The sequence below is a fragment of the Rhincodon typus genome, chromosome 17 (assembly GCF_021869965.1).
Source record: "Rhincodon typus isolate 14 chromosome 17, sRhiTyp1.1, whole genome shotgun sequence".
NCBI lineage: Eukaryota > Metazoa > Chordata > Chondrichthyes > Orectolobiformes > Rhincodontidae > Rhincodon > Rhincodon typus.
In genome coordinates this window covers 6,745,094-6,771,918 of record NC_063348.1, presented here as the reverse complement: position 1 = coordinate 6,771,918, position 26,825 = coordinate 6,745,094, and the positions used below count along the sequence as shown (strand labels likewise).

General features: G+C 40.5%; 1 protein-coding gene across 1 annotated transcript in view; it reads left to right on the top strand.

Annotated features, from left to right (window-relative positions):
• Positions 1-26,825, top strand: part of LOC109912099 (mitochondrial glutamate carrier 1) — a 147,097-nt gene that overhangs the window by 91,807 nt on the left and 28,465 nt on the right. The window contains exons 9-10 of the mRNA XM_048607286.1: positions 763-838; positions 6,509-6,710. Of these exons, the coding sequence (XP_048463243.1) occupies positions 763-838; positions 6,509-6,662 (230 nt within the window). The 3' untranslated portion in view covers positions 6,663-6,710. The remainder of the gene's footprint in view (positions 1-762; positions 839-6,508; positions 6,711-26,825) is intronic.

Below are 26,825 nucleotides of genomic sequence, written 5' to 3'. Positions count from 1 at the left end.
GATGTGATGCAATTAGAGAAAGTACGCAAATAAAAGGTATTTACAAGACACATTAAACATATTAATAGTTAAATTGTGTTATCTAAACCAGAAGGCATGCTTTGAAAACCTGCAAAGCACAATAGGCTCGAGTGTCCCAAAATTCCTGTGGAGAGAAAAGCAGGAGTATTGTCCATGTTGTCGGCAGCTAACCTGTAGAAAAGGGCTTCCAACTCCAAACACCTATCCATTCCTCCCACCATACCCAGAAAGTTTGATAAGGCCATCTTACCATTGCGTGCTGCCAGTGAGAAGATGGACTCTTGAGTTAAAGGCTGACTTTGCCAAATAAGCATTTAGGCCAGACAGTGACAAACTGTCTTTCTGGAGAGTTTGCAGTGCTTCAGTTCCTGAACTGAGCTCAAATGAGCTGATCCCACCTGAGTTGCAGTAGGAATATTACAGTTGATTGTAATGCATCAATGCTAAATGAGAAAAAAATCATTAGTGATGATAATAAGGAATATTTACGTCATGTTTGCCCAGTAAGGTCAAAGTGTGTCATTATTGATTGAGCACGTGATAAGACTGGGATGTGATGATCACTATTCAGTAACTGGATTCACCCATCAAATGTGGCCAGTTGAGTGATATGATGTTTAAAAGCAGTCTTCATTCCTGGAACTGTGGCCAACATGACAGCTAGGATTAAAACTAATTTGTCACATGAAATTCTTTCGTTTGCTATATGCAGTAAAAAAATTATCTCTTCTTCCTCATCAGTAATAAAGACAAGACTTCAATCTCTTCAAAGAGGAGTGAATGAAGACACATACTCAGGGATAGTAGACTGCACCAGGTACTTGTTAAAGATTTGTTTATTTCTATTCAACAACACTTGCATTATATTATGCCACTAACATAGTGGCGCATGATATGGGCTGTTTTTCTGTGCGATGAAGAAATTGATGGCAGGATAATGGAGGGCTTGGCCAATGGTGAGCTCTAAGGATAATGTTAAAGGAATGCATGGATTTAGAAGGGAATTTAGGCTATGGCCCAGGTAACTGAAAGGAGTTGCCTAAAGGGTAGAGGCATGCACAAGATGTTGTAGTTGTAGAGTTCGAGATGGAGCTTGGGTGGAAGCTTTTCAGGTGTGCATATGATGCCTGAGATAGCAGAGGTTGAGCTTATGGAGGATTTAAACAGAATTTCAAAATTAAAAATTATGGTTCTGGGATGTGGATTAAAGTGAAAAAAGAGATCATATGGTGTGGGATAGAATGTGATACAACAGAGATTTGAATGATCTGAAATTTATGGAGGACTGAGGGGAGGCAAGGAGAGCAGTAATTTAATCTGAAAGTTTCAAATTCTCAAAACCTGAAGTAGGAGCAGAAGCAAATAATGTCAATTATATCAAGGTATCATTTGGAAGAAATGGATTCATGTCCAAATCGATTAGGGGTTTGTGGTAATAAACTAGAATTGGAAAATAACATGGGGATATTCCTGCTTAATAAAAGTTGAAGACATCTATGATAACTTGGGATGCCTGATTGGAAAGGAACCTTATTTATTGTTGTACACCAACATGGAACCATTCCCAGTCCGGGGTAGACTGTTCTGCAGACCCATCTAGATGTCATTCCCAACCTCAGGAGCAGGTGGGACTTGAACCCAGGCCTCATGGCCCGGAGGACGTGGGTCTGCTTTGAGTCTTACTGTTATTTTTAATCAGCTTGTTCAGATATATTGTGACACACCTCTGGAGCAGGTAGGATTTAAACCCAGGGCCCCTGGCTCAGAGGTAGTGATGTTACCACTGCACTACAAGAGATGCCACATGGATCTGCTTTATTTTTCTTTACGCCCAGAATGCTATCACGCACAACTGAACCACACTTCCAACCACCAAATCACCATGAATTTATGGGCCTGCTTTATGGATATTTTCTAATCGATCTGTTCAGAGATATTACAACTGTGGACTAGGTGGAACTCAACAGCACAGCAAAGATTTGGTTTGAACACACTTGCGCACCGGGAGGCAGAACTTTGAAATGGCACCCAGCACGGGACTTGAACCCAGAGCCCTGAGATAATAAGTCTCATGCTCTACTGGCTGAGCTAGTTGGCCACATGGGTCTGCTTCATGTTTTTTATATCCAAAAGTATTATCACGCACACAACTGAGCAACATTCCCACCACCAAAATCACTGTGATTTTGTTTTTGCAGTTTTTTTTTCTCTTTTAACGCCTAACCACCACCGTAAGTGGTCTGTCTTATATTTTCTAATCAACCTGTTCAGAGATGTTATTATATAGCTCGGGAGCATTAGCAGGGAACTATTGTCTGTTGATGCTAATGCTAATCAGGATTTTCTAATGTGATTGCTCTGTCAAGTTTAATTCCATGGGCCATGAGCGTAAGCAAGTTTTACTAAAATCTTCAAACCATTATAAATGTATAGATTCATCATGTTTTATTTATCAACACTTTCTGATTGTTACCCAAAATGATTCTACTTGGATCAATGTTTACCATTAATGTTTTTAATTTGGAAGTTGATGGATGTGAATTGAAAACTTTGATAGCCACCTGGTTAAAAAGCACTAAAAGTTCCATTGCACTGTTGATCTGACACCCATGAGAAGCTGAGTGTTAATGAAAAGGCATACGCATGTCAGTTATCCGAGTGTGAGTGATTATACTCTGCTGATGTGTATTTGCAATTTGTTGAGGTCTGGCTGTGCATCGCCTCTGACACAATTGTCATGAATATACCAGCATATTCGGGGGCTGTTGGCCTCAGTTCAAGTCCCATCCACACCACAAGTGCATAACGCCTGTGCAGGGTGATTAGAAAATATCCAGCTCTTGTAGTACAATGGTAGTGTCCCTACTCAGGTTCAAGTCCCACCTACTCCAGACAAGAAGAGGTGAGATCCTACAGAATATGGGCATTTGACTTAGCAGTTCTTCTGTTAAATTTCTGTACAACCGTGCTCACGATGAGGGATTCATTGGTAATGCTGTTGAGTGTTAAGAAAGAGTTGGTTAGACTGTCTGTCCGATGGGAGAAGGTAATAACCTGGCACTTGTACGGTGTAAACCATTTATTGTTCCAAGCCTGGATGTTGTTCAGTTGTTGCTGCACGCAAACATGAACTGCTTTACTCTCTGCACAAGTTGCAATTGGATTTAAACAGTCTGCAAGTCATGAATGCAAGTCCTCATTTCTCACCTTATGTCGGAGGGAAGATCTTTCATGAACAAGTTGCTGTGGTTGAATCTGGTGAACTTTCCTGAAGGACTCTTCTAGTGATAACCTGAGGCTGAGATGATTGGCCTCCCAAGAATCACAACCATCTTTTGTGGTTGGCATAACCTCAGCCAATGGAGGATAGGCAGGTTGATTTAAAAATACCAGTTTTTCTAAAACCTTAATGGATTTCAGCCCAAATATTGCTTCAGCTGTATCCTCTTTTGCTATGATTTTGGGAGCATCTTGTTTGTAAAAGACAGATGCAAAAAACTCATTTAATGCTTCAGTTGCGTTATTTACTTTGTTTAAAAAAAAAGTTATTCATGAGAAGTGGATACTGCTGGCTCAGGGCCACGTATATTACCCACCCCTCATTTCCTCAAAGTTCGACATGAGCTCTGGCATTGAATTGCTGCACTTCTTGGACTGGACGTGTACCACAGTGCTGCTGGGAAGGCAGTCTGTCATGTACCCTCTTTCTGTGCCTCATCTTATTTTCAATCTCCTTTGTCAATGAGGGAGCTTGTGCAGGTTTTGGATCCATCAGTACTCTTCTTGAAGATTTGTTTCTGCTTATACTTTCCGGGTGGCCTACAAAATAGTAGCCTAATTGTTTCCTCATTTTAACCAAATAGCTGCTATCCTTGACTCCTCTGCCTTCAGCATTGTGGTATTCTTCTTAATCACTATTGTCTTCCAACTCATTTCTTCCTCTTCCTATCTTTCTTGAACATCTTGTGCGCAAGACTGTTTAGTACACACTCCTGTGCTTTTTTTTGAGCCAGATCAATGTCAACACAACAAAAACATGTTTCCAAGTGGCTCTGTTCCTGCCATTCACCAGTCTTATTTACCATATGTTGTGCATTGACATACATGCGCAATCAACTAAATTCAGCCCTAATCGCATTCGCCCTTGCTCTTACTCCTTGTACGAGAGTGGGATGCAGTCATGGGACTCATGTACTGCCTGCCTGATCTTCCTTGACTGTCTGACAGTCATCCATTCCCTTTCTCCCTGCCATCTGTTGGGGGGCCATGCTCAGAAGACATGATGTTCACAAAACTCTCTACGTAGTGGAGGCACCATAATGACGTTGGCTGCTGGTCAAGCTCCAAACTGATGATGTACACGTGGTTGTCCAGGACACCACAGAATTATAAAATTGTTACAGCACAGATCAAGGCTGTTTAGCTTATCGTGCCTGTGCAGGTTCTATTACCTAGTGCCAATCTCCTGCCTTCTCCCATATTCCTGTATACTATTTATAAGTAAATAATCCTCCAGTACCCTCTTGAATGCCTTCATTGAACGTGCCTCCTCCACATTTCCCAGCAGTGGATTCTGTACCCTAACTGTTTGCTGTGAAAAAGACCACCCCCACCGGCAATGCATCACCATTAAATCTGTGACCCCTCATTCTTTCTCTTATGATTGGGAACAGTTTCTCCCTATATACTCTATTGAGCCCACTCATGATTTTGAAAACCTCTACCATTTGCCACTTACAGGTAGTTTTCATTTCTTTATGGGGAAGTAGCTCTGCTAGCATTGAATATGTTATTCAATCCTTGTTGCCCTTAACAATGTGATGATGAGCTACAGCTTTGAACTGCTGAAGTTCATTGGGTGTCTGTATCTCGACAGTGCTGTTCAAGAGCTCCAGGATTTTAACGCAGTGGGAGGAAGAAACATGGTGATATTCCCAAGGCAGGAAGCTGTATGCACTGGGGGCAGGAGTGTTCCTACTTGAGTGTTAATCTTGTTCTTTGATGTAACATTTCAGAGGACGGATGAAGAATCAACCTCATTGCTGCTCTTGTTCTGGCATAGGGCCACAATGGCAGATTTTGCTTCTCAAGGACATTAATGGACCTGATGGTTTATTTGGAACAATGTGGTGATTTCATGATGACTTGTTGAGACCAGCTTTTTCTTCCAGGTTTATTTAATTATCTGGATTTAAATTCCCTAGTTGCCATTGTTGGGGTTTGAACTCCTCTTAACAGATCTTTAGATCTTTACTGGAATACTAGACCACTAACATTACCACATTGTTACTCTACCCGATGCAAATAACTTTTGATATATTTTGAAAAGGGTTTAGTAAAGTGTGTACTTTGATTTAGAATCAATCTTGGTAGAAATGGCTCAATGAAAGAGATTATAATTATCACGACTGCTTTTCTTCCAATGTTGCTGGGTTCGGTAATCCGAATTAGGCAGAGAAAATCACTGCAAGGACTTTACTTTCTGATTATTATCTGACAACTGCCAATGGAAGGTGTTTGCATTTGGATGTCAAAAGATGACTGGATCAAATTTGCTTCAGTGCCTCCATTGCTGAATTGCTTATGGACGTCTTCATTAGAGATTTACAGACATTATGGAGTAACCTTAACACGTGAAGAATGGCTCCATGGAGGAAATACTAGAAAATATTCATTTCCCATGGATCTCTTGCCCCCCTGAGATTGTAGCATGTCTACAAAGAAGGCAGAAGTTAGGAATGCAAAAATGTGTGAAGGTGTTAATCTCTCAGAACGCCACAAGTTGGTATCATGAAAGCAGACTCTGGTTGGTGTATGAGTTGTGCTGCATATGATTTTAATAAGAACTGGGGAATTCAAGGAGGAGTAGGCCATTAGGGCCCCTCAAGCCAGTTTTGCCAGTCAGGAAGATCATGAATGATCTGATGTGATGCCCTGAGCTCCCTTCCCTGGCTGTCCTCCATAACCCTTGAAACTCTTGTCAATCAAAAATCCGTCCACCACAACCTTAAAGATATGCAATGACCTAACCTTCACTGCTCACTGGGAAAGAGAATTCCAAACATTAACTAATCTCTTAAAACAAATTCCACCTCATCTCCATGTTCACCCGGAGGCCCTCATTTTGCAACAGTGGCCCCTAGTCCTACTTGACAACTAAAAAATATTCTCTTGGCAGTGACCTGTCAATCCCTTGCTTAATCTTACATCTTTCAAAACAACTGCTGCTCATTCTTCCAGATGCCAACGACTCCGTCTGGCACTGCAGTCTTGCGGGAAGTGCCGGGCATCAGATTCCGGGTGGAGACCTGCCTAAGATTAGGAGCTCACTTGGGTCACGGAGCTCAGAAATGTGCAAAACCTCCACCTTAAACTAATTTTTGGTAATGGCCATGTTGGTCTATGTGTAGCAGTGCTTGCTGGCATTCACGTTGGTGTTTGAATTCTTGGAACAATTCTGATTTCCTGTTTTCTTTGCTCATTTTAGGAAAATCTGGAGGAATGAAGGAGCAAGAGCTTTCCTGAAGGGAGCATACTGCAGAGCCCTGGTCATTGCACCTCTCTTTGGCATCGCACAAGTTGTTTACTTCCTGGGAATAGCAGAGACCATGTTAGAGATGCTTCCACGTAGACGAGATTAACCCATGGAGCACCTTTGCAAGACATCTGGCCTGGTTTCACAGGATTGAGTATGTCGTTCAAAGAGCACAGTTTTTGGAGTCTAACAAACTACCATCTTCCTGCTTCTTGCCTTTATTCCTTCCTTCATTGCAAAAATGAAACTTTATTCTGCTTCTCCCAGTCATACTTAAAGACCAACAGTATTTTTTTTTTTGTTTCTATTTAAATTGTGATCAGTCAGCACCAGATAGTATAAGAATTGCTGTAATTTTGTAACTCTTAAACTGGTCAGTACTGATCTGGCAGTAATGTTTCTAAAGGGATCATCTCCGCACGTAGAAGAAGGACCCCTCATATCCAATTACTTAAGGTATTTAAGGAACAATAGGGGGGCTTGAATGGAGTTTCAACAGCAGAATATTGGTTAACTGGCTTGTTAATACTAGCTTCTTTTGGTGTCTGTGTGCAGGTGCTGGGTAACTATTTTTACGGAACAAGCACGTCATATAAAATCTATCCTTTATGGCGCTGCCTTGAATATGTTGTTGGAATAACAGTTCATTAGTCTTTTGACATTTTGGGGGTGAAACTCGACTTGGGCAGATAAATAATTCGGCAGTATTGTATTGACATCTTATCCTGTTTTATTGATATCACTGGAATTGGATATGGGCAAGGCATTTAATGGCTGAAATGACATGATAGTACCTGCCTGGTGTGGCCTACCCAAGGCAAGTTTTGCCTCCCCACCTCACCGGGTGTGTGGGTATTCACAGATTTGAATCAAAGCAAATTTGAAATGCAGTCGGGCTACATGTGTACCAAACAAAATGTGGAGTGAATCGTAATCAGTGACTGGCGGCTGTGAATTTGCATTGGTTTGTATGAGCTGGGCCACCTGGGAAGGTGCAGGCGGAATATTTGCTGATTAATTTGAAATTACCCTTGATCACTTTTGCGCTTGGCTGCTGAGTTGTACTGAGTGCAGTGCAGGCTACCTGTGTTGAAGCTGCACAGAGAGTTGATGTTTTTACTGTGGTGCAGTGACATAATTTGAGCCAGTGCACTCTTATTGCAGGCATGCAAAGGCCATCTTTGGTGACCCTGTTTGGCTGACTGGTCATTCCCCTTTTATTTCATCCTCAAAAAAAAAACCTACAATCATTGAGACTGTTATACATGGCTTGTGAGTACCTGTCACATCTGGTATTACTGTAACTTGCCTGTGTTATCAGAGCAAACACCCACTATCGATTCAATATTAATAGAATCCATAAGTCAAATACAGGATACAGCATCTGGTTTACAGGCAACTGTATTGTCATTAGAAGTAATTAGGAGATGACCACAAAAACATTTTTAAAATTTTATAGAAACCTGCATGCTATGATCTTCATTCACGTTTCTAACTCGTGTAATAAAACTGCTCCATGTTGATCATGTCTGCCCAGCAGCCACCGGTAGACCATTCATGTGTGATATGATTTAAATGTTTTCTCCATTGCAACCTTTTATTTAGAAAGACAAAACCTCCAAATCACGGTTCAAGTGGACATCGTGCAAATGTTTCTGAGGTCTACCACTTTATGATACTGAAATCCTGGCCATACCATGGTAGTGATTCTAGGGCTTAAGCAGATAACAAACTGCTGAAACTTTGTTCTCGAGGGTTTTGTCGTTACCTGACCTCCATGTTTGAGATACTGCCTGGCAATCTACTGCTCTGACATCTGATATCTTTCATCTGCTGAGCCTTCAGCCGGCTCATTTGTTTAAAATTACGCTGCTGTACAGTGAAATGAGAGAAAAGGCTTCTTGATATGTGTTGTCATTCGCACTGCTTGTAGTCAATAGAAAGAAGAAACACGGGTACAATACACATAGGTTTAGTATGGGAAAATCTTTTTTTTTTCCTTAAAAGAACAGAGTAGTATTTTTATAAAGAAGACAATTTCTTCAAACCAATAAACACCAAATCCTTTCAGAGCCATGGCTTTAAAATCCATGTTGCGATCCCTTTAGAATCATAAAGGTAAAGTTCTGCTTTTTTTTAAAACTGCATTACTCCTTATGCCTAGATTGTATCAGTATTACTTGATCTCATATGCACATGGCTTGAGGATTATAGTCCCTGTCTTTTTTGGAGGTGCTGTGTTTTAACTGTGTTTCAATTACCAATGAAATTGTATACTTATAGGCTGTTCAAGGATTTGAGGTCAGTGTTTGATTGTTTGGAAGTATTGAGCACACTTGAGATAAGGACCTTAAATCCACTAAAGGATTTCTGCCATTTTTGAACTTAAGGACTGAAGGTCTTCCCATATGCCTGACACAGATAAAGGGAAAATCTGTGGGAGGACTGGACAGTGCAAAAAATAACACTGCTGCCTCATAGCAGGAGTTGAGAGTTTAAATCTGGTTTACATATCTCTGGTTTTTAAGGGCCCAATGCAAAATGAGTTTGGGTAGTCTCTCAAAACTGCTGTTTATTGACACTAAACTGCCAATCTCACCAAGATTCTAAGGGCTGTCTGATACAGGAAGTGGGGCAACCTTATGCTGGCCCATTAGGGAGCCCTTTTCACAGATTATTACTGCGCGTACTTAATGATATATTTCATGTCTTGCCCACATGTTTCACCTCAATAAACACAAGAAAAACCTGAACATTCAAAATCTGAATTCGAAGGAGGGAAACTAAATTAATCAGATTCTGATTGAATTTTTTTTTTGGACTCCACAATGAAATTCCATGACAATGAAACACTCCAAAAAGCCCCATGGTACTTCCAGACTAAGACATTGGTATGTACTAAGAATTATTGGACAAACTTTACCCAGTGCAGCATTCTGGATTATAATAGATCATGTGTTTACTCCACCAGCCAGTCTCACAATTAAATGCTTGAACTTTTGCTTTACCTTAATTCCTGCTTGGGAACATTTAGATATTATGGACCTCATAGCTGACCTGAGAATCAATTGAATAAATTATAATCGCTGGAGATCTAAGTGTTCTTTAGGATTTCGAACTTGAGTCCAATGGAGTGTATGGAAGAGAAGCTGATTCATGTGTCACAGGCCCTGTTGTTTGTAATTCCTTGCTATGATTTTCAATATAGTCCACATATTTGTATCCTGAGCTTTGTCACTCCCTTAATTTCCTTTCACCTGGAAAGCTGATGAGTATACTCTGCACTTCTGGACCTCTCCATTAGGCAGGTTCACATATCTAACACTAAGAATGAATAAATCATACATATGTAAAACATTTCCCTCACCTAAACCTCAACCAATGTTAATTAGAACTCAAGCATCAGCTCTCTCACTGAGGATCGTGGTCTTTTCTGAGAACTGCAGGATGAATTTGTGGCTGTTGCTTCATTTTGCATCAAAGCTGGTGAGTTATATAGTACACAACTAGTTCTTGCATTTCTGTGATACCTGTGTCCTTGTTTTGTAAAGTAGTAACTGGTGGGAACAATCCATAACTTTATTTTTGAACGAGGATTCTTTTCTAGATCGGTTCCTTTATTAATTGCTCATTATTTTAGTTACCACTGTAATAATGCAAATTGGAATATCACAAGTGTAAAATGTTGCTAATTTAAATAACTTTATATCTCATATATTCTGTGCTTCTTAAGAATTCTTGCTAGATTTATTTGGAAAATACAGTATTTCCTAAAGTGTTATTTTACACAAAGCTATTGGTTATTGTTAGATTATTACATTTTTTTGGTTTATCCTTCATTTTGAAAGGAAAGCAGCATGGTTCTTGGGACTGGTTTGGGTCTGCACTAAAGTTAGTTCATTGATGTTTTGCTGAATTCATTATCTGGAGGTTCATTGGGTAAGTGAGTCAAGGTTTAGGGTCCATCCGCTTTCAGATAGCAACAACTTTATATCTCAAAAGCTCTGCTAATAGTACCAGTGATAGAAATGATTCTTGAGGTTTGCATTGTTGAGTAGACGAGGCCAGTTTCCTTAAAGTTTGGAAGATAAAGACGTGAACTCATTAAAACCTATAAAAATCTTGAGGAGCTTGCCAGAATAAGTGCTGTGAGAATGTTTCTTCTGACGAGGTGATCTAGAGCTAGGCATCGCAGTATCAAATTGAAGGAGTCAGCTATTTGTGACTGAGATGAGACATTTCATCATTGAGTTGTGATTTTTTAGCCTTTTCTGCCCTAGATTCTCAGTCATTGATTATATTCAAGTCCAACATTAATAGGTTTTGAACACTAACGAAATTGAGGAACGTGCACATAGTGCAGTTTGTTCAGGCAGAAGTTCAGCCATGATCTTATTGAGTGACGGAGTAGGCTTGAAGGACTGAATGGCCCATTGCTGCTCCTATTTCTAACGGGAACTGAATTCTAAATCTGATATTGGAGTTTGCTTGGCATTGTCCCAGAGATATGGTTTATTCTTATCCATTTATCCATTATTGTATGTAATATTGAGCAGCGATTCTAAACTGTGAGGATCAATGCCAATCAGATTGATTACCAGCACAGAAACGAGTCACTTGGCTCCATTGATCAATGTTAGTGTTGGTCCTCCATCTAAGTCTCAGTTGACCTCTTCTCAACATCTCGCTCAATCCCCTTGATTTCCTGGATGCACCATGACTCTCCTAGATATAGCAACGTCTTCCAACCACTCCATATGACAGAGAGTTCCGTCTTCTTCGCTGTTGAGTAGTCATACCTTCTAAATTCATCATTTGACATATTGGTAGCTGATTTGCACTTATGGCTCATTGCTCTGGATTGAATTTTTGTTAGTCACAGGATATGTGCTTAAGGCCAACAGCGCTGCCATGTAGGGCACCAGCAACATGCATGCAGATTAGTTGCAGGGCTGTTTTTGTGTGTGGTGTGGGGATTGGTGGGAAGATTTGAAACTAGCCCCCTACAATTCAGAGTAAAGGCCAAAATGCTGGAAGATTCTGTCCTGGGACGGTTAGATTTTGTGAAAGTTTTGGCTTGTGACTGTGCAGCAAGCTCACGATGCAGTGGGCACATTGAGAACATCAGCAACACTGTTCTTGTATGTATCAATGGGGTGGGTACCAATTTTCCATTCCAGTCAACTATCAATCATGTCAGTGCCACTTATGACGTTGCAGTGGCAGGTGATGTTCTTTGTGGATATAGACTAAGACATTTTTTTTCTCTGAAGAAGAGTGCTGTTTCAAGCCCAACTTTTGTTTATTTTAGCTCCCACAATGTCATAGTATTTTTGTATTTACATTATGTATTTGAAACACCCAAAGTTTACCCTGATCATACATCCTTCCACTTATTGTCATTTCAGTGCCACCCTTAATTTGTCCATGTTACATCATGATCTACAGAGTGAGAGTGGTTTTAACTTCCAGTGAACTGCAGGGTCAGGGCGAGTGCAGAGCACACTTCCATGCCTGACTCTGAGGCACAGGATACTTGAACCCCAAGCTACTCTCAGTAATGGGTGACCATAATGGTTATCGTCAAATGCTTTTAAAAAACAATCTAAGTTCACTAATGCCTTTTAGGGAAGGAAACCTACTGTCCTTCCCCGGTCTGGTTTAATTTTGACTTCTGCCCCACACCAGTTTTGTTGAACCAAAGCTGCCCTCTGTAATGGCCTAGGAAGCCACTCCATTCTAGCACATTTGGGGATGAGTGACAGAAGCAGGTTTTTCCAGCCACGTTCGGGTTTAAAAACTTTAAAATATTTTAAAAGTTATTCCATCTTGTTCCCACCAGGCAAGAGGGGATGTGTCACTTTTCCAGCATATGTGCAGCTTGCCATTTTGCACAATCACTGGTCCGTAGCACTCGTGCTCTCTTTTTCTCCAATTAATTAATTGAAACAAGTAGGGCGGTACTGCTGCCCCAAAGCACCAGGGGGCCTGGGTTCGATTCCAGAGTTTGCACATTCTCCCTGTGTCTGCGTGGGTTTCCTCCCACAGTCCAAAGATTAACAGATTAGGTGGATTGGACATGGTAAATTGTCCCGTAGTAGCAAGGAAAGTGCAGTCTTGGGGGATTAGCCATGGGAGATGTGCGCTTACAGAAATACAATGGGTGCTCTTTGGAGGGTTATCAGAGGATGGTATGCAGTTGAAGCATAAAAAATTCTGCTCTGCGTAATTTACACTAATACCTTGAAGTGCAGCAATAAAAGCGTCAAAAACCTTAAACAAATCACTACATTTATTAGCAGCAAGGATTCAGATACATCTATAATTGAGGAACTCTCCATGAGAAAATGCTGAGTGATATCCTTTGCCTTAAACTGACACAGATTTTGTTTTAATTCTGAAATTACAGTTATTATTACTTCACTTCTGGTGGGATCAGACCTCATTGGTCCTGCACTCCCAAGGGTTTCATGCAAGTAGCCACATGTGTCTTTTGCCACTGCTATCTAAATTCTGGTTCCAGAACATCATTTTATCAGATGTTGAACTGTTATGTGATAATTGATGGGAAAGCACAAATTCACTGAGAACTGCAGGAGATGGACAAATAGTTCATGTGCTATGTCCCTTCTAAGCTGCATGGCCGCACACCAGCTGGGACACTCCATGCACGTCAATTGGTGTGACGATGAACAGTTTCTGCTTTCTGAAGCCCTTGCCATGCATGGTCCTTGGAGGTCCGCATGGCAGCAAAAAAAAGCTCAAAGGGAACATAGGTCATGAGTGGTCTCTAAGTTATATCACTATGGTCCCAACCTGTCAATTTATTTCCCACCCTTAATTTACCCTTGAGAGCTGCCTTCCTGAATATATTGGCTTGCGAGCAAGGTTCAGAATCAACTACAATGATGTACATATCGGCAATTACATATCACATCGGAATCACATATAGGCCAGACCAGATAAAAATGACAAAGTTCCTCCCTTAAAGATACTAGTGAAGCAAGTTTATTTTTGCAACAATCCAGTAGTCCCAAGGTAACTGTTACTGATGCTAGCTTTTTATTCTAGATTTATTTAATCAATACATCAAATAGAGCAGCATTTTTGCGGCCCTGCAGTTTTTATGTACAAATTCTGCTGCATCTGGTTGTATCCAGAAGAATGAAGACCTTTGAATTGGATGCAAATTTAAATTGGTTAGTGTTTCATTAGGTCCAGTGTTTGTATTTTCTCATTTTGCCCATTCGCCCATGAACAACCAGGTAGTCTGTGTGTTAGGTCTGGATTTTCTTCATTCATTTATGGGAAGAGCGTGTCGCGGCTGGGCAGCATTTATTGCCCATCCCTAATTGCCCAGAGGGCAGTTAAGAGTCAACCACATTGCTGTGGGTCTGGAGTCACATGTAGGCCAGACCAGGTAAGGATGCCAGTTTCTATCCCTAAAGGACATTAGTGAACCAGATGGGTTTTTCCAATAATTGACAATGGATTCACGGTCACCATTAGATTTTTAATTCCGGATATTTTATTTTAGTGCCGTGGCAGGATTCTAACCCAGGTCTCCAGAATGTTATCTGGGTCTCTGGATTAACAGTCCAACGATAATACCACTAGGCCATCACCGCCCCATAGGTCTGGATTCATAACGCTGGTTTTCAGGACTCCTTATCATAATTAGTGTGTTTCCTGTTTCCTTGTTGCTTACTGAATTTATGTGGAGGAGCGAGCATGATCTAAAATGGGCCAGTTTAGTTCCTTTATTGAGTTGGCACAATTTGACAACAAAAAAAATTGTTGAGCAATAACAGATAATTTATTATTGAATGCTTTGATAACTGAGGAGTTGAACTCAAGTTGGATGAAGTGAGCAGATATAAATATTAACCACACTAACAGTTCAAAATCTGATAATTGTAAGTCACAGTACCTGTGTTGTCTTGGATTTGTGAGGTTTGAATGGAACTGAGAGAATCTTGCAGATGATGGGACTGTTGTCAGGACAAAGTTGTAAAACTGGTCTTATGGCACACGTCGGGAACTGGATCAATTTTAGGTGAAGCGGATCAATTTTAGATGTTGTGTTGTCTGAGAAATGAATATGTGTTTCAGACTTGTAGCTGTTGGTGACACTTGTGATATTGGCTTGAATTTGTTCCTCACTACAGTTGTATGAAAATAAATCATGTACTTTTGTCAGTAAATCGTCATTTGCTTAATTCATATACAAAATAATCTGTGATTTCTATCCTAGTGCACTTGGTATCATGAAAAATGAATGTAATTAAAAACCCAATCAGATTTTGTTTCATCAGACAATTTCATTTATTGCAACCCTCTGTAATTTGTGCAATATCTTTGAACTGAACTAGCAGCATTTGCAACTTGAGCTTAGTGATATAGAGTGGTCTGGGGCAAGTATGATGACTCACTACTTATATATATATATACACACAGTTATGTTTTACATGCAGCAGCCACTAGCCCATTGAAAGTCCTTCTTGGTGACTATTTTCAGACGCAATTTTGTTTTTCTGTTGCAGCATGAATAACACACTCACTGCCTGGGTGAGAAACATGTTTGCATGCATGTTATCTGTAGTGAGACTCCAGTGTAGTAGTGCAGGAGTGTTAGCTGTACATTGTTTTGGATGCAATATTAACCTGCATTGCCTGTAACTCAGTGTTTTTATTCACTGTTTAAAATGTCCCCTTGGCATTTAAAGATGCTGTGTGACTAACACCACCAAGAGAAAGCAAACTAATGGCTTGTTTGCCATTCTGTGATTTCATAGGGGGGTGGAATTACATATTAAGTCTTTTCTTTGCAAAGTGTAATGATTAGAGGAAGCATTTTGTGATGTTTGAATTACATGCTAAGGTGCTATATCAATGCATGTCTGTCTTTTTCTCACTTTGTACATTTTCTTCTGGACTGTTCCCAAATGATTCACTAAGAGAAGGACAGTACATCATGAATGCAATGGGAGGGGAATGTACGGTCCTTTGACCTCCATCATACGCCATTAGTTGACATTAATGGGATTGTGTTAAATGAGCAAAACTATTATCTTTAAATAATGAGCAGAATATTTAATCTGAATTTAGACAAATTTTAAAAGGGCAATTTTTTTTAAACCAAGAAGATCAAGGTGCAGATTTATTGACATTTTACCATTATTCTGGCGAGGGCAATACCCTGTTGTATTTCAGCATGGGCTTAAGAACCTAGCAGTTTGGGAGTGAGGCAATTATTTACAAAGCAGCCTCTAAATTTGAAGGTTGACTCTAGATTAAATTAACCAATGTAAAATATGCCACATTTTAGCGTTGATTTTATGTGTTCAAACATTAGAGAATAAAGTAAAATTCAGACATTTATTGCTGAACACAACTTGAAGTCAAATTCAGAACCTAATGTCATACTTTCAAAGATTCAAGCTTCCTTGTTTTTCAGTTCAAAATCCTGAACCAAGGCTTTTTTAAAAAAAAAATTCTTAAAATATTCAGCAAATGGATGATCTAGCAGATGATCTCGTGATTCCACAAAGAGCAAAAAGATAAATTAATGAATGACATAATCACAGGAAACAGTCAGATTGGTGATTTGGCAGAGGACTGCATTAGACAGTCCTGGGGTATAATCAAAGTCTGATCCTATGGCCATTGTAACTTGAAGAACTTGTCATGAGTTCTGAAAAAGTTTGACACTGACGGTTAAGATTGAAAGTTTACTTCAAAATTGAATTAATAGATAATATTTGAAGAAAGGTTAATTGAGGATATTTAACAATCCTGCATCACTAAACACTAGCTCCTTAATGTATAATAGAGTGCAATTTGTAATTGTTTATTTTAAAATGTAATGGAAATATGTGCTGAACAATTTGTGCAAGGATATGGTTAAAAATATATTTTTATGTATTTGCCCACTATTGCAGAATAATGGTAATAATCCCCTGCAAATCATGGGTTTGCCATGTTTTAGTTCCTTCTGTTGTGGTAAGAGCTCTCCTTAATTAGCGTTTTCAAAGAATTTAGAGCTCACTTATTCTTGTGCTTTATTGTTCTGAGCAGCACGTGCTCCCCCAACTAGATTTTTTTTTAATAAATGGATGCTTAAAAAAAATAGTATTTTCTGAAGTCTATGAAAATGTGAAATATTTTCCTCAACAGTGGGTTGTTTAAATGCAATTTTAATTAATTTCCAAAGTTAACCTGCTGTGATGTGCATAATATTGTGAGTTGCTGTTATGTGAGGTGAAGCCTGGTACACGGCATTCAGTAGCTGCTGCATAATGGCACTGTTTAAATTTGTAAATGGATCTGTATTAAAAGAATCATTGAACTGTGTAATTTATGTCACGTGGCAAATAATAAAGGTTATTGAGACCAATCACTCACTTGGATCAGTTTATGCCTTATCTCTTTTATTCTTATTCTTGAGGAGGGACAATATGTCAAGTTGGTTAGCACCTTTGGGTCAAATGGCTGAAGATCCACCCACATCTCCAACACATGAAATTGGACTGATGATTCTGTGCAATTCTAAGCAAGTTCTACATTCAGATTAACCAAGTCCATGTCTGCATGTTGTTCCAATAGGATGGACTTTAAACCTGCCATAGCACCATTGATACAGATGCTATGCCTTTGATGCAACATTAAAATGCACCACTCCCAAGACCCTACTGGAACTGCAGATGAATTTCATTAAGAGATGGGTAAGGATGGTGGCTGAATGTGGAAAAACCAGTTGTAAGGATATTAAGAAAACCTGAGAAAGGAAATGTAGGAACAGCTGGGGATCTGGATCTCAGTAAGCGAATGGGAAACAAAGAAAAGGAACTTAGCAAGGGACAGGTGGAGAAATTAAGAAGGGATTTATCAAGATGGGGTGAGAATTGAATGAAGTCAGAAGAACAGCTGAAATTGTACGGAGCTTCGGTGAGACCACGCCTGGAGTACTGTGTTCAGTTCTGGTCGCCATACCTGAGGAAAAACACACAAGCGTTCACCAAGTTAACCCTTGGAATGAGTCAGAGACCTGAGGTTAAATTGAGAGCAATGGGTTTATATTCTCTTGACCAAAAAAAAACCAAAGAACTGCGGGTGTTGGAAATCAGAAACAAAAACCGAAATCGCTGACAAGAACTCAGCAGGTCTGACAGCTTCTGTGGAGAGAAAGCAAAGTTAATGTTTTGGATCCATTGACCCTTGACTTGGGGATTAGAAGCTCTTATGACTGTCCCAGACAATCATCTTGTTCCTTACGTTTTTAATAGTTTGAAACAGAAATTTCATACATTCAAAGCACAGACTGTTTGATTACTAAACTGTTGATAGATGTTAGCAAAAGGATTCCTGGCTGTAATTGCAGTACTGACCCAATTTGCAATGCTAGTATAGACACTGATGAGATACTGAGAAATCACTGGCAGTCTAACAAGATTTGCCTTATCAATAGTTCAGTGTTTGAGATATCTATGATGCTTGTCAAGTGCAAAAATGCCAAACGCTCCCTCAAGTTTGCTCCACCGTTCAACCTCAAGCCCACATATGCCTTGATTCAATTGGTATCTAAAAGTGCATTCATCTTGGCCTTGAATAATCTCAATGACAATACCCACTGAGCTCTGGGGTAGAGAATTCCAATGATTTGCAAATCTTCGAGTTAAGAATTTCACTTTTGTTGCAGTCCTAAATTGCTGACTCTTTGTACTGTGACAATGATTCATTCCCAAAATCTTCTGTGAGGGAAAACAGCCAACTGTTAAACTCCTTGAATGTTTTATATGTTTCAAGAGATGGCTTCTTTGTCTTCCAAAATCAAGAGAATATAAAAACAGAAATTGCTGGAAAATCTCAGGAGGTCTGGCAGCATCTGTGGAGAGAAAGCACACTGGACCTGAAACATTTACTCTGCTTTCTTAAGTTTAGTAATCAAATAGTCCATGCTTTGAATGTATTAAATTTCTGTATAGAACTCTTAAAGATGCAGGGAAGAAGACGCCTGCCTGGGGCATTCATAAGAGTTTCTGCTCCCCAAGTCTCTGAAGATCAGGCAGAGAGTTGAGAGCTCCTTGTTCTCAATGGCATAAATGGAGTACACAGATAATGAATGGGATTTAAAATACTTTTAACTGATTCCAATGTAAAGATTGTAAATGCCATTCTATCGTAATGTTGGCTCAATACTTTTTATTCCTTAGAATTTAACAGCATGTTGCCAGAATAAGAGCAACATGTGGTCATTGTGATTCTTTCAAAATATGGTGTATATGAAGATTTTTTTCAATAAACTGCATTATCTGTTCTGGCAAATTGAAACTTCCCTCTTCCTGGATGACCGCAACCACAGAAATGTACCTGTGTAGGAACAGGCTATACCATACAGCCTCGGGCACTGTTAAATCTTGGGTAATCTGTACATAAATCGATTTACCTGCCTTTTATCCCTTTAATAAAACTATTTGAAGGGTGAAGTACTCAAGGTGGAGATTCAAAGTACCTATAGCCTTTTGGGAGAAGAAAGTGCACTCCAAACAAGATGAATATGACCTTCCTGAGAAGAAAGCAGCACAAGCATATGAAACAAAAACTGAAGTAGACTTTTCATCCCCTTTGATCCTAATCTATCATTCAATAGGAACATGACTGATCTGTTCCTGTTTCAAATCCCACAATCCCATCGATCCCATCAGCCTTCAATTCATTTTGCCTAACAATCTATCTCCTGCAATGATCGCTGATGCTATTATTGGACAAGTGAAATTACCAGACTGAAATATGACTTTTGAGAAATGAATATAAAACAGAATAAAAGAAATTTATTTATTTTGAAACACATACAATAGAATCCCATTGATCCCAAAAGCCACCTTTTACAGCACCAACACCAGAGAAAGCTTCCTTCTTTCCCCACGGTTACAGGGCTTATTTTAACTGTGGTGTCAATGCTGCATCTTCAGAATCTGGTCACCTCTTCCCAGACCTTTCATACAAATGACCTTCGACTTTCCCAGCTTCAAGTACCTCCTTCAGGGTTGAAACCAAACACTTCTCATCTGGAGCTTTCAAACTAAACTGTTTATGCTGAGGTAACCTATTCCTTCACAGTTCTAAAACATTTGCTTTTATCACGCACAACTATTTTACACACTCCGCTTCAACCTAGACATTTGCAAAAGCCGCTTAATTGAAACCCAGAAAATGTTTCCAAGCAATAGGTGTTTCTCTTAATCAACAGAAAACAAAAAATCTCTGACCTTCTAAACTGACAAATGCCTAATGCACAACTATTTACTTTGTTCATTCATGCAAATCTCTCAATGAAAACAAAATCCCCTTGGCCTCCAAGAACCATTTGTGACTGTTTTTAATAAAGGAATCACCATGGCTACAGAAATTCTGACAAGTTCTTACAAGCCCCTTTAAACACAGACTAGAATCTACATGTCACTGGGTTAAATTCTAAAATAAATGATAAACTGTAGCTGAATTATACACTTTACCTCACAATGCATCCACTTTAAAAATATCCAATGACACTGCCTCCACCATCTGAGTTCCAAAGTTGCATAATCTCAAAGAAAAAGAAACTCCATCCTAGATGAGCAACCCCTAATTTTAAATCTATGCCCCTTGTTCTGAAATCACCTGCAAAAGGAAGCACGCTTTCCACATTTACTTTGTCATTCAGCATCTTACACGCTTCAGTCAAGTCACCCTTCATGCTTCTGAACATCTAGTGGACACATGCCGAACCCATCCATCCCATCGTCGTAAGACAACCCACACTCTAAGTATCAATCTAGTCAACTTCCTCTGAGCTGTGTCTAATTTGTTTACATCTTCCCTTATACGAGGAGACCAAAACTGCATACAGTATTCGAAATGTAGACTCACCAAGCTCTCTGTAACTGAAGCATAATAATTGTTAATTCCATTCAATAAAAAATTGCATCCCATTAAACTTCCTGTTTGTGTGCTGCACCTACATATTCATTTTTTTGTCTCATCAACTGGAATAACTAAATCCCTCTGCACTCTGATTTCTGCAGTTGTTCCTCATTTGAGTAATACTCCCGATGTGAAAAAAAAAATAGGATTTGCTGGAAAAGCAAGAGCTGCTGACCAGCTGTGCTTTTCCAGCAATTTGTATTTTGTCTCTGATTTACAGCATCTGCAGTTCTTTTGATTTTTATACTCCAGATGTGCTTTGACCATGATGACGCATCATTTTGCATCCCAACCTAGGTAAGTGGTAACATTAAACAGTCCTCAATAAATTCAAAGAACAAGAGATGATGAATATTCCCTCTAAGCAGTGCTTACACACATCCACTCCAGTGTTCCACACATACAGTGTGTGTTGACATGCCGATCATGACATTGAACTGTGGTTCCTGAAGCCATTGCCATGCACAGACCTCAGAGGCCCATGCAGCCAGTAAGAAAATTAGAACTGGCGATGATAGGACTGTTATCGTTAAATCTTCGAGAACGTTATCTTTCTAAATCTCAATGGGTAGAATCTTAAATAGGACCTATGTGGGCTATAGCGAGAAACATGTCAACATCATGAGAGACAGCCAGCGAGACTTATCTCGACAAATCACTGCAACTTTAAGCAACGTTCTGGGCATTGAGATTGTCAACGGGCACAGATGAGTTGCTTAGTAAGGGGATTATTGTTTGTAAATAAACTTATTAACCACAGGTCTTGCCTTGTATATAGTATATGTTTATTTTATACAGTATGTGCTAGTACCACCACTGTAAGCAAATTGGATGCTAAGAATTCTTGACATGGAAATCAAAGTGGGGACTAGGCAACTTCATCTTGCTAAACTAAAAGCCAGACAAGCTGGAACATCAGAAACAAACAAAAAAAAAGTGCTGGAAAAGCTCAGCAGGTCTGGTAGCATCTGTGGAGGGAAAGTCAGACTTGCTGAGTTTTTCCAGCAACTTCAGTTTTTGTTGTTGACTTCAACTCACTGTTTGTTCCAAAAAAACTTCCAAGTTTCAAAGAGCACCTCTGGCTGTGCTCTTTGTGTGCTGACTGCATGCACCCCATGTGGAGGGACATTGGCATCTGACATGTGACAGCCTCTTAGAACCCTCACAACGCATCTCTGATCCACTTACATTACATTTCTGCCCTTCAATCCGCAAGGGCAGTTTACACACAGGGGACACACCCAGCTCTTGGATTGAACGGGGTTGCATCTCCTAGCTGTCTAAATAAAAAACTGAAAGAACTGCGGATGCTGGAAATCAGAAACAGAAACAAAAATTGCTGGGAAAAAAATCTTAGTAGCTGTGGAGAGGAACCAGAGTTCTGAGAAAGGGTAAATAAAAACTGAAAGAACTGCGGATGCTGTAAATCAGGAACAAAAACAGAAGTTACTGGAAAAGCTCAGCAGGTCTGGCAGCATCTGTGAAGAAAAAAAATCTGTTAACGTTTTGGGTCCAATGACCCCTCCTCAGAACTGAGGAAGGGCCACCAGACCTGAAACGTTAACTCTGATTTTTTTTCTTCATAGATACTGCCAGCCCTGCTGAGCTTCCAGAAACTTGTATATTTGTTTCTGAGGAAGGGTCACTGGACCCGAAACATTAACTCTGGATTTCTCTCTACAGATGCTGCCAGACCGGCTGAGTTTTTCCACCAATTTCTGTTTCTCTCTCTAGGTTGTTTGTCTGCTGTCATTGTGCTCACTTATTTTGAGCCTTACCTTTTTGCACCTTGCCCCCTCAGCCTGAGTTGCCACGCTCACAATACAGCTGCATTACTGAGTCTTTTAGCGCAGACACAAAGCCAGGAAGCTTGTCATCAATGATCACTTAAGTCAAAACTGGTGGCCTTTGGTCATAAGATCCCAACACTGTTAGTCAACGGCAGTCTCCAAAACTCATCCTGGGGTTTGGACATAGTCAACTCAGGAAAGTCAGAGTCAGGATCATCTCATAAGGGATGAGGAGTCAAATGTCAGGTAGCATACCACCTCCCTTTATTTTTTGCCACTCTAATTTGAGTTGTGTTCTGCCTGGAATGAGAGAGGGAGGTCAAGGGTAATAACATTGGGTGGCACAGCTGTAATTTTTGGTGCCGATGGGGGCGTGCCCTGGGTGAGCGAGTGCGTAGCGTAGAGGGCATGCAGGGTAGTGGTGTGTCAGGGCTTGGGTTTAGAGCGCTGGGGAAAGAGGTGACAAGCAATATTGAGAGTGGTCGAGCATGAGCCTTGGCGAGAGGTGGGGCAGTAGCGGAGAGAGTTAAGTGTGAGGTATCGGTGAAAGGATGGTGTCACTTATGCCGGCTCTTCTTCCCTACGTTGCTGAGCGATCCCTCCAACTGGCTGAGACTGGACTGACCCAGTGACATGGTCTGGTGTCATGGCTGACAGTGCCAGCCCTGAGGGAAAAGGAAGTCTCAGGTCCGCACCATCCCATTGAACAGGGCTTCTAGGTCCCTGCCCACAAAACGGAGCGGCAACTTGCTTTTCTCTGCCATGGTCAGGACAAATGTCTGGAAGTGTGCATGGCAGCTCTGCATTAACCATTCTTTTAAAGATGATGCAGATTCCCTGGATGCCCAGACAATGGCAAGTTGTTCTGGGTACAGCGACTGGTAGAATGGGGGCTAGAATCATATGAGGTGATGCCATCAGACCAGAGTAGGTAGTTAACCAGGTACTGTGAGAAAACCTGCCAGGCCTCATGGAGATAAACATTCCATGAAAATCAATGAAATTAACTCTTGGGCAAAAAAACCCCATAAGATTGAGTCCAATTGATTTGCTTACATTTTCCAACCATTTGTCAAGCGTTCCAGGATAGAGTTGATGGAGGAGTATCAGGAGGTGCGGGATGGAAGAGGTGGAGGTTAGATGCTCCTTTATAGTATAGGCCCAAGGTGGTGGGTGATGGAGGCTACATATGAGAATCAGAGGTGGCAGCACAGCAATTTGGGGCAATTAGCAATTGTATTGGGTATGATTGAAGGCCTGGAGGGTGTAAGAATATGGAGTTGCCATTGGTGGTATTGACACAAGCTCAGTGAAGTGTGTCTGGTCATCTCATGCACCGACCTGGGTCCAGGAGGTAACTATAAATGCACTCAATCTCCTGTATCCACCAAATTTCCACCTCCATTGAGTTGCAAAGATTTCTGATGCTCGGGAACCATGACCTACAGCAGTTAAAGCCAAAAACCTAAATGGTGGAGCCTTGCAGGTTTACTATAGTCCAAACCCATCGTCCCCAACTGTGATGAATCAGATCGATCACCTGCCCACACACCAGCCCATGTTAAAAAGCTGAAAATACATGTATTTCGACCAATTTGGCCTGTCCCTCCACAATCCAAACCCACCTGGCTCTTTCAGTTCGAAATATCCCTTTCTTTGACTGATTCCTTTCAACAATACTGCCTGACCTGTTGAGTGTTTCCAGTGTTTACTCCAGATTTCCCGTCTCTGCAGTATTTTGCTTGGTGCTCTAAAATGGACGTGCATCATTGCTAGGCAGGAGTAAAAATGCAACTTCAGTTTATGAAACTGAACATTTTCTTGACTATATTTTTATTAAATTTGGTTGTATCTTCGCTGCCATGTCTGAACTAAAGACTGTTATCAAGTGTTGCATGCATGCATTTCCCATTAGAAGCAAGAGGCTGGCTTATACTCCTTGCTCCCTCTCTACAAATAGGCATGTTAAAATTAATTGTTGCAAAATTCCTCCGCTTTTGTCGCTCAGCCGTTTGACTTGATCAAAAATTGTAGTGCTCAGTTCTGCATTTCCACCCAGTGATCCCCAAAACCAAGTCACCAAAACTCCACCCGATGGATTCCTTTTGAGTTACTAAATAATCAGTGAATCCCAACAGTGCCATCAGCACAGGAGACCAGGGACAGCTATGGCGTATTTTAGTGTACTTTAGCTCCCTCTACTGAACAAGTCCCAATTTGTTCCATTGTTGTACTTTCCATTCTCCAAATTCAATTCCCCCCAAGAATTCTATGGAAACAATTACATTGGAAATTTCCTTTCCAGCGAATGTTATTGCATTCTCCTGCAGGGAATTGTATACAATTTGTAATCCATCAGCAACCACAGTTGCTTAATGCATGTTTTCTATAAAGAGAACCTTTGCTATCTTACTCTCAGAATGTCATACCACCCATGAATTTCGGCATTCACAGTCAAGCTAGCTGTTGAACTACATTCGATATCAGGTAAAAGTGATTTTGATGGTGAGTCATTTAATATGTCTGGGGATTCAATGCACACTATCAGCTTTCAGAAATATAGTGCAGGCAAGAATGCAACAGCTTTTTTTCTCTGCGGTACTGCAGTTATGTGCTGAAGTTGCATTAATTATCCACTGGGCATCCTGTGCTGGTATCCTGCTGTGCCACTTCACAGTACTTGTTTTACATTTGTATTAAATGTAAAGTTTTATTCTCTTCTTGAGGGACTTAGAGGTGCAGGCTCATAATTCTTTGAGGTTTGCGTTACATATACTCAGGGTGGTTAAAAAGATGTTTGGCATACTTGCCTTCATTGCTCAGCTCTTTGAGTATAGGAGTTGGGAAGTCATGTTGAGGTTGTATAGGACATTGGTGAGGCCTCTTCTGGAGTACTGTGTCGAGTTCTGGCCGCCCAGTTACAGGAAGGATATGATAAAGCTGGAGAGGATTCAGAAGAGATTGACCAAGATGTTGCAGGGCATGGAAGGTTTGAGTTATAAAGAAAGGCTGGATAGGCTGGGACTTTTTCACAGGAGTGTAGGAGGTTGAGAGACGACCTGATAGAAGTTCATAAAATAATGAGAGGTATAGACAGAATTAATGGTTGTTGTCTTTTCCCTAGCATGGAGCATTTCAAGTCTAGGGGGCATATCTTAAGGTGAGAGGAGTGAGAATTAAAAAAGATGTGAGGGGCACATTTTTTACCTTTGGATGGGTCGTGTGTGGAATGAACTTCCTGAGGAATTGGTGGATGTGGGTAAAATTAAAACATTTCAAAGACATTTGGATTGGTACAAGAATAGGGAAGGTTTGGAGGGATACGGGCCGGGAACACGTAGGTGGGACTAGTTTAGTGTGGGATTATGTTCGGCAAGGACTGGTTGCAGTGAAGCGTCTGTTTCTGTGCTGAATGACTGTATGACTCTATGACATACATTTCTTTCTTCCTGTGGTACTGTCCACTCTCTTGTGCTTACATTCAATAGTTGCTGCACTTTGAGACTTTTCACATGACAGTACACTGTCCAAGTGAGGAATGATTCTATAACATTGCTCTTTAAAGCTAAATCAAGTGAACATCAGAATATCTATCCACGGATTTAGGAATTGAAGGATAAAAGTTAGCCCCATGAGCTTGTTCCAGTGCATTTCATTTAGATTCTGAACGATCTCACCTGCCATTCTATATTATAGTGGTGGGAGCGTCAGATGAGGCAAGATGGTACTGAAGAGTAGCAGCCCTTGTTCTAGCAGTGGCGGTGTGGTGAAGGGGTCTCACAGCTGGCCACCAGGCCCATGGCCCATAGCGGGGCACTTAACAAGAAGGACTGTAAAGTTGGTGGCTATTTCTTTATTCTTCTGTCTTTGTGTTCTATGTTTTGTGTTTTACGATGGCGCCACAATAAATAAGTATATAAAATTGGCATTTTTGACTTTGTTAGCATTATATCCCAGGCTAGGATTAACCATGATTCTCAAAGTTCACTCAAAATCACACATGGCAGAGAAGGTTCAGTGAAGGGACTATTTGGTGAGCCTCACTTCTCTTTTTATCCTCATGCCATTTGACCTTAAAACTTTGTTCTTCATGTTGTCTGTATAAGCTTGAGATCATCAACATTCAGACCAGCTCTTGGAGGGGGTTTCTTGGTGGTTGACACATTTCCACTTCACTGGGGTCTTGGCTTTGCTCCCAGCAGAATTGATTCCTATAAACCTGAATTGAAGTCTAATGGCCAAGAACTTGCTCCTCCTTGCCTTCCTCCGGGTGGGAGTGCATGCTGCAGAGAGAATATTGTTTCTGAATATTTGCAGGAAAGATTGAGAAAGTCCTGGAGGTGTTGTAAACTGGTCAATACTAGCCATGGGATCAAATAGTGATGAATGCACTTTTTTATTTGGTGATTTTGACAGATGAGCTTTGCCTAACCCCTAACATTTGAGTTAACTATTCTTCAATGCTTCTGTTTTCAAACTTGGTCGTGTCATATGCTATGGTTTTGATCCTTTACCTA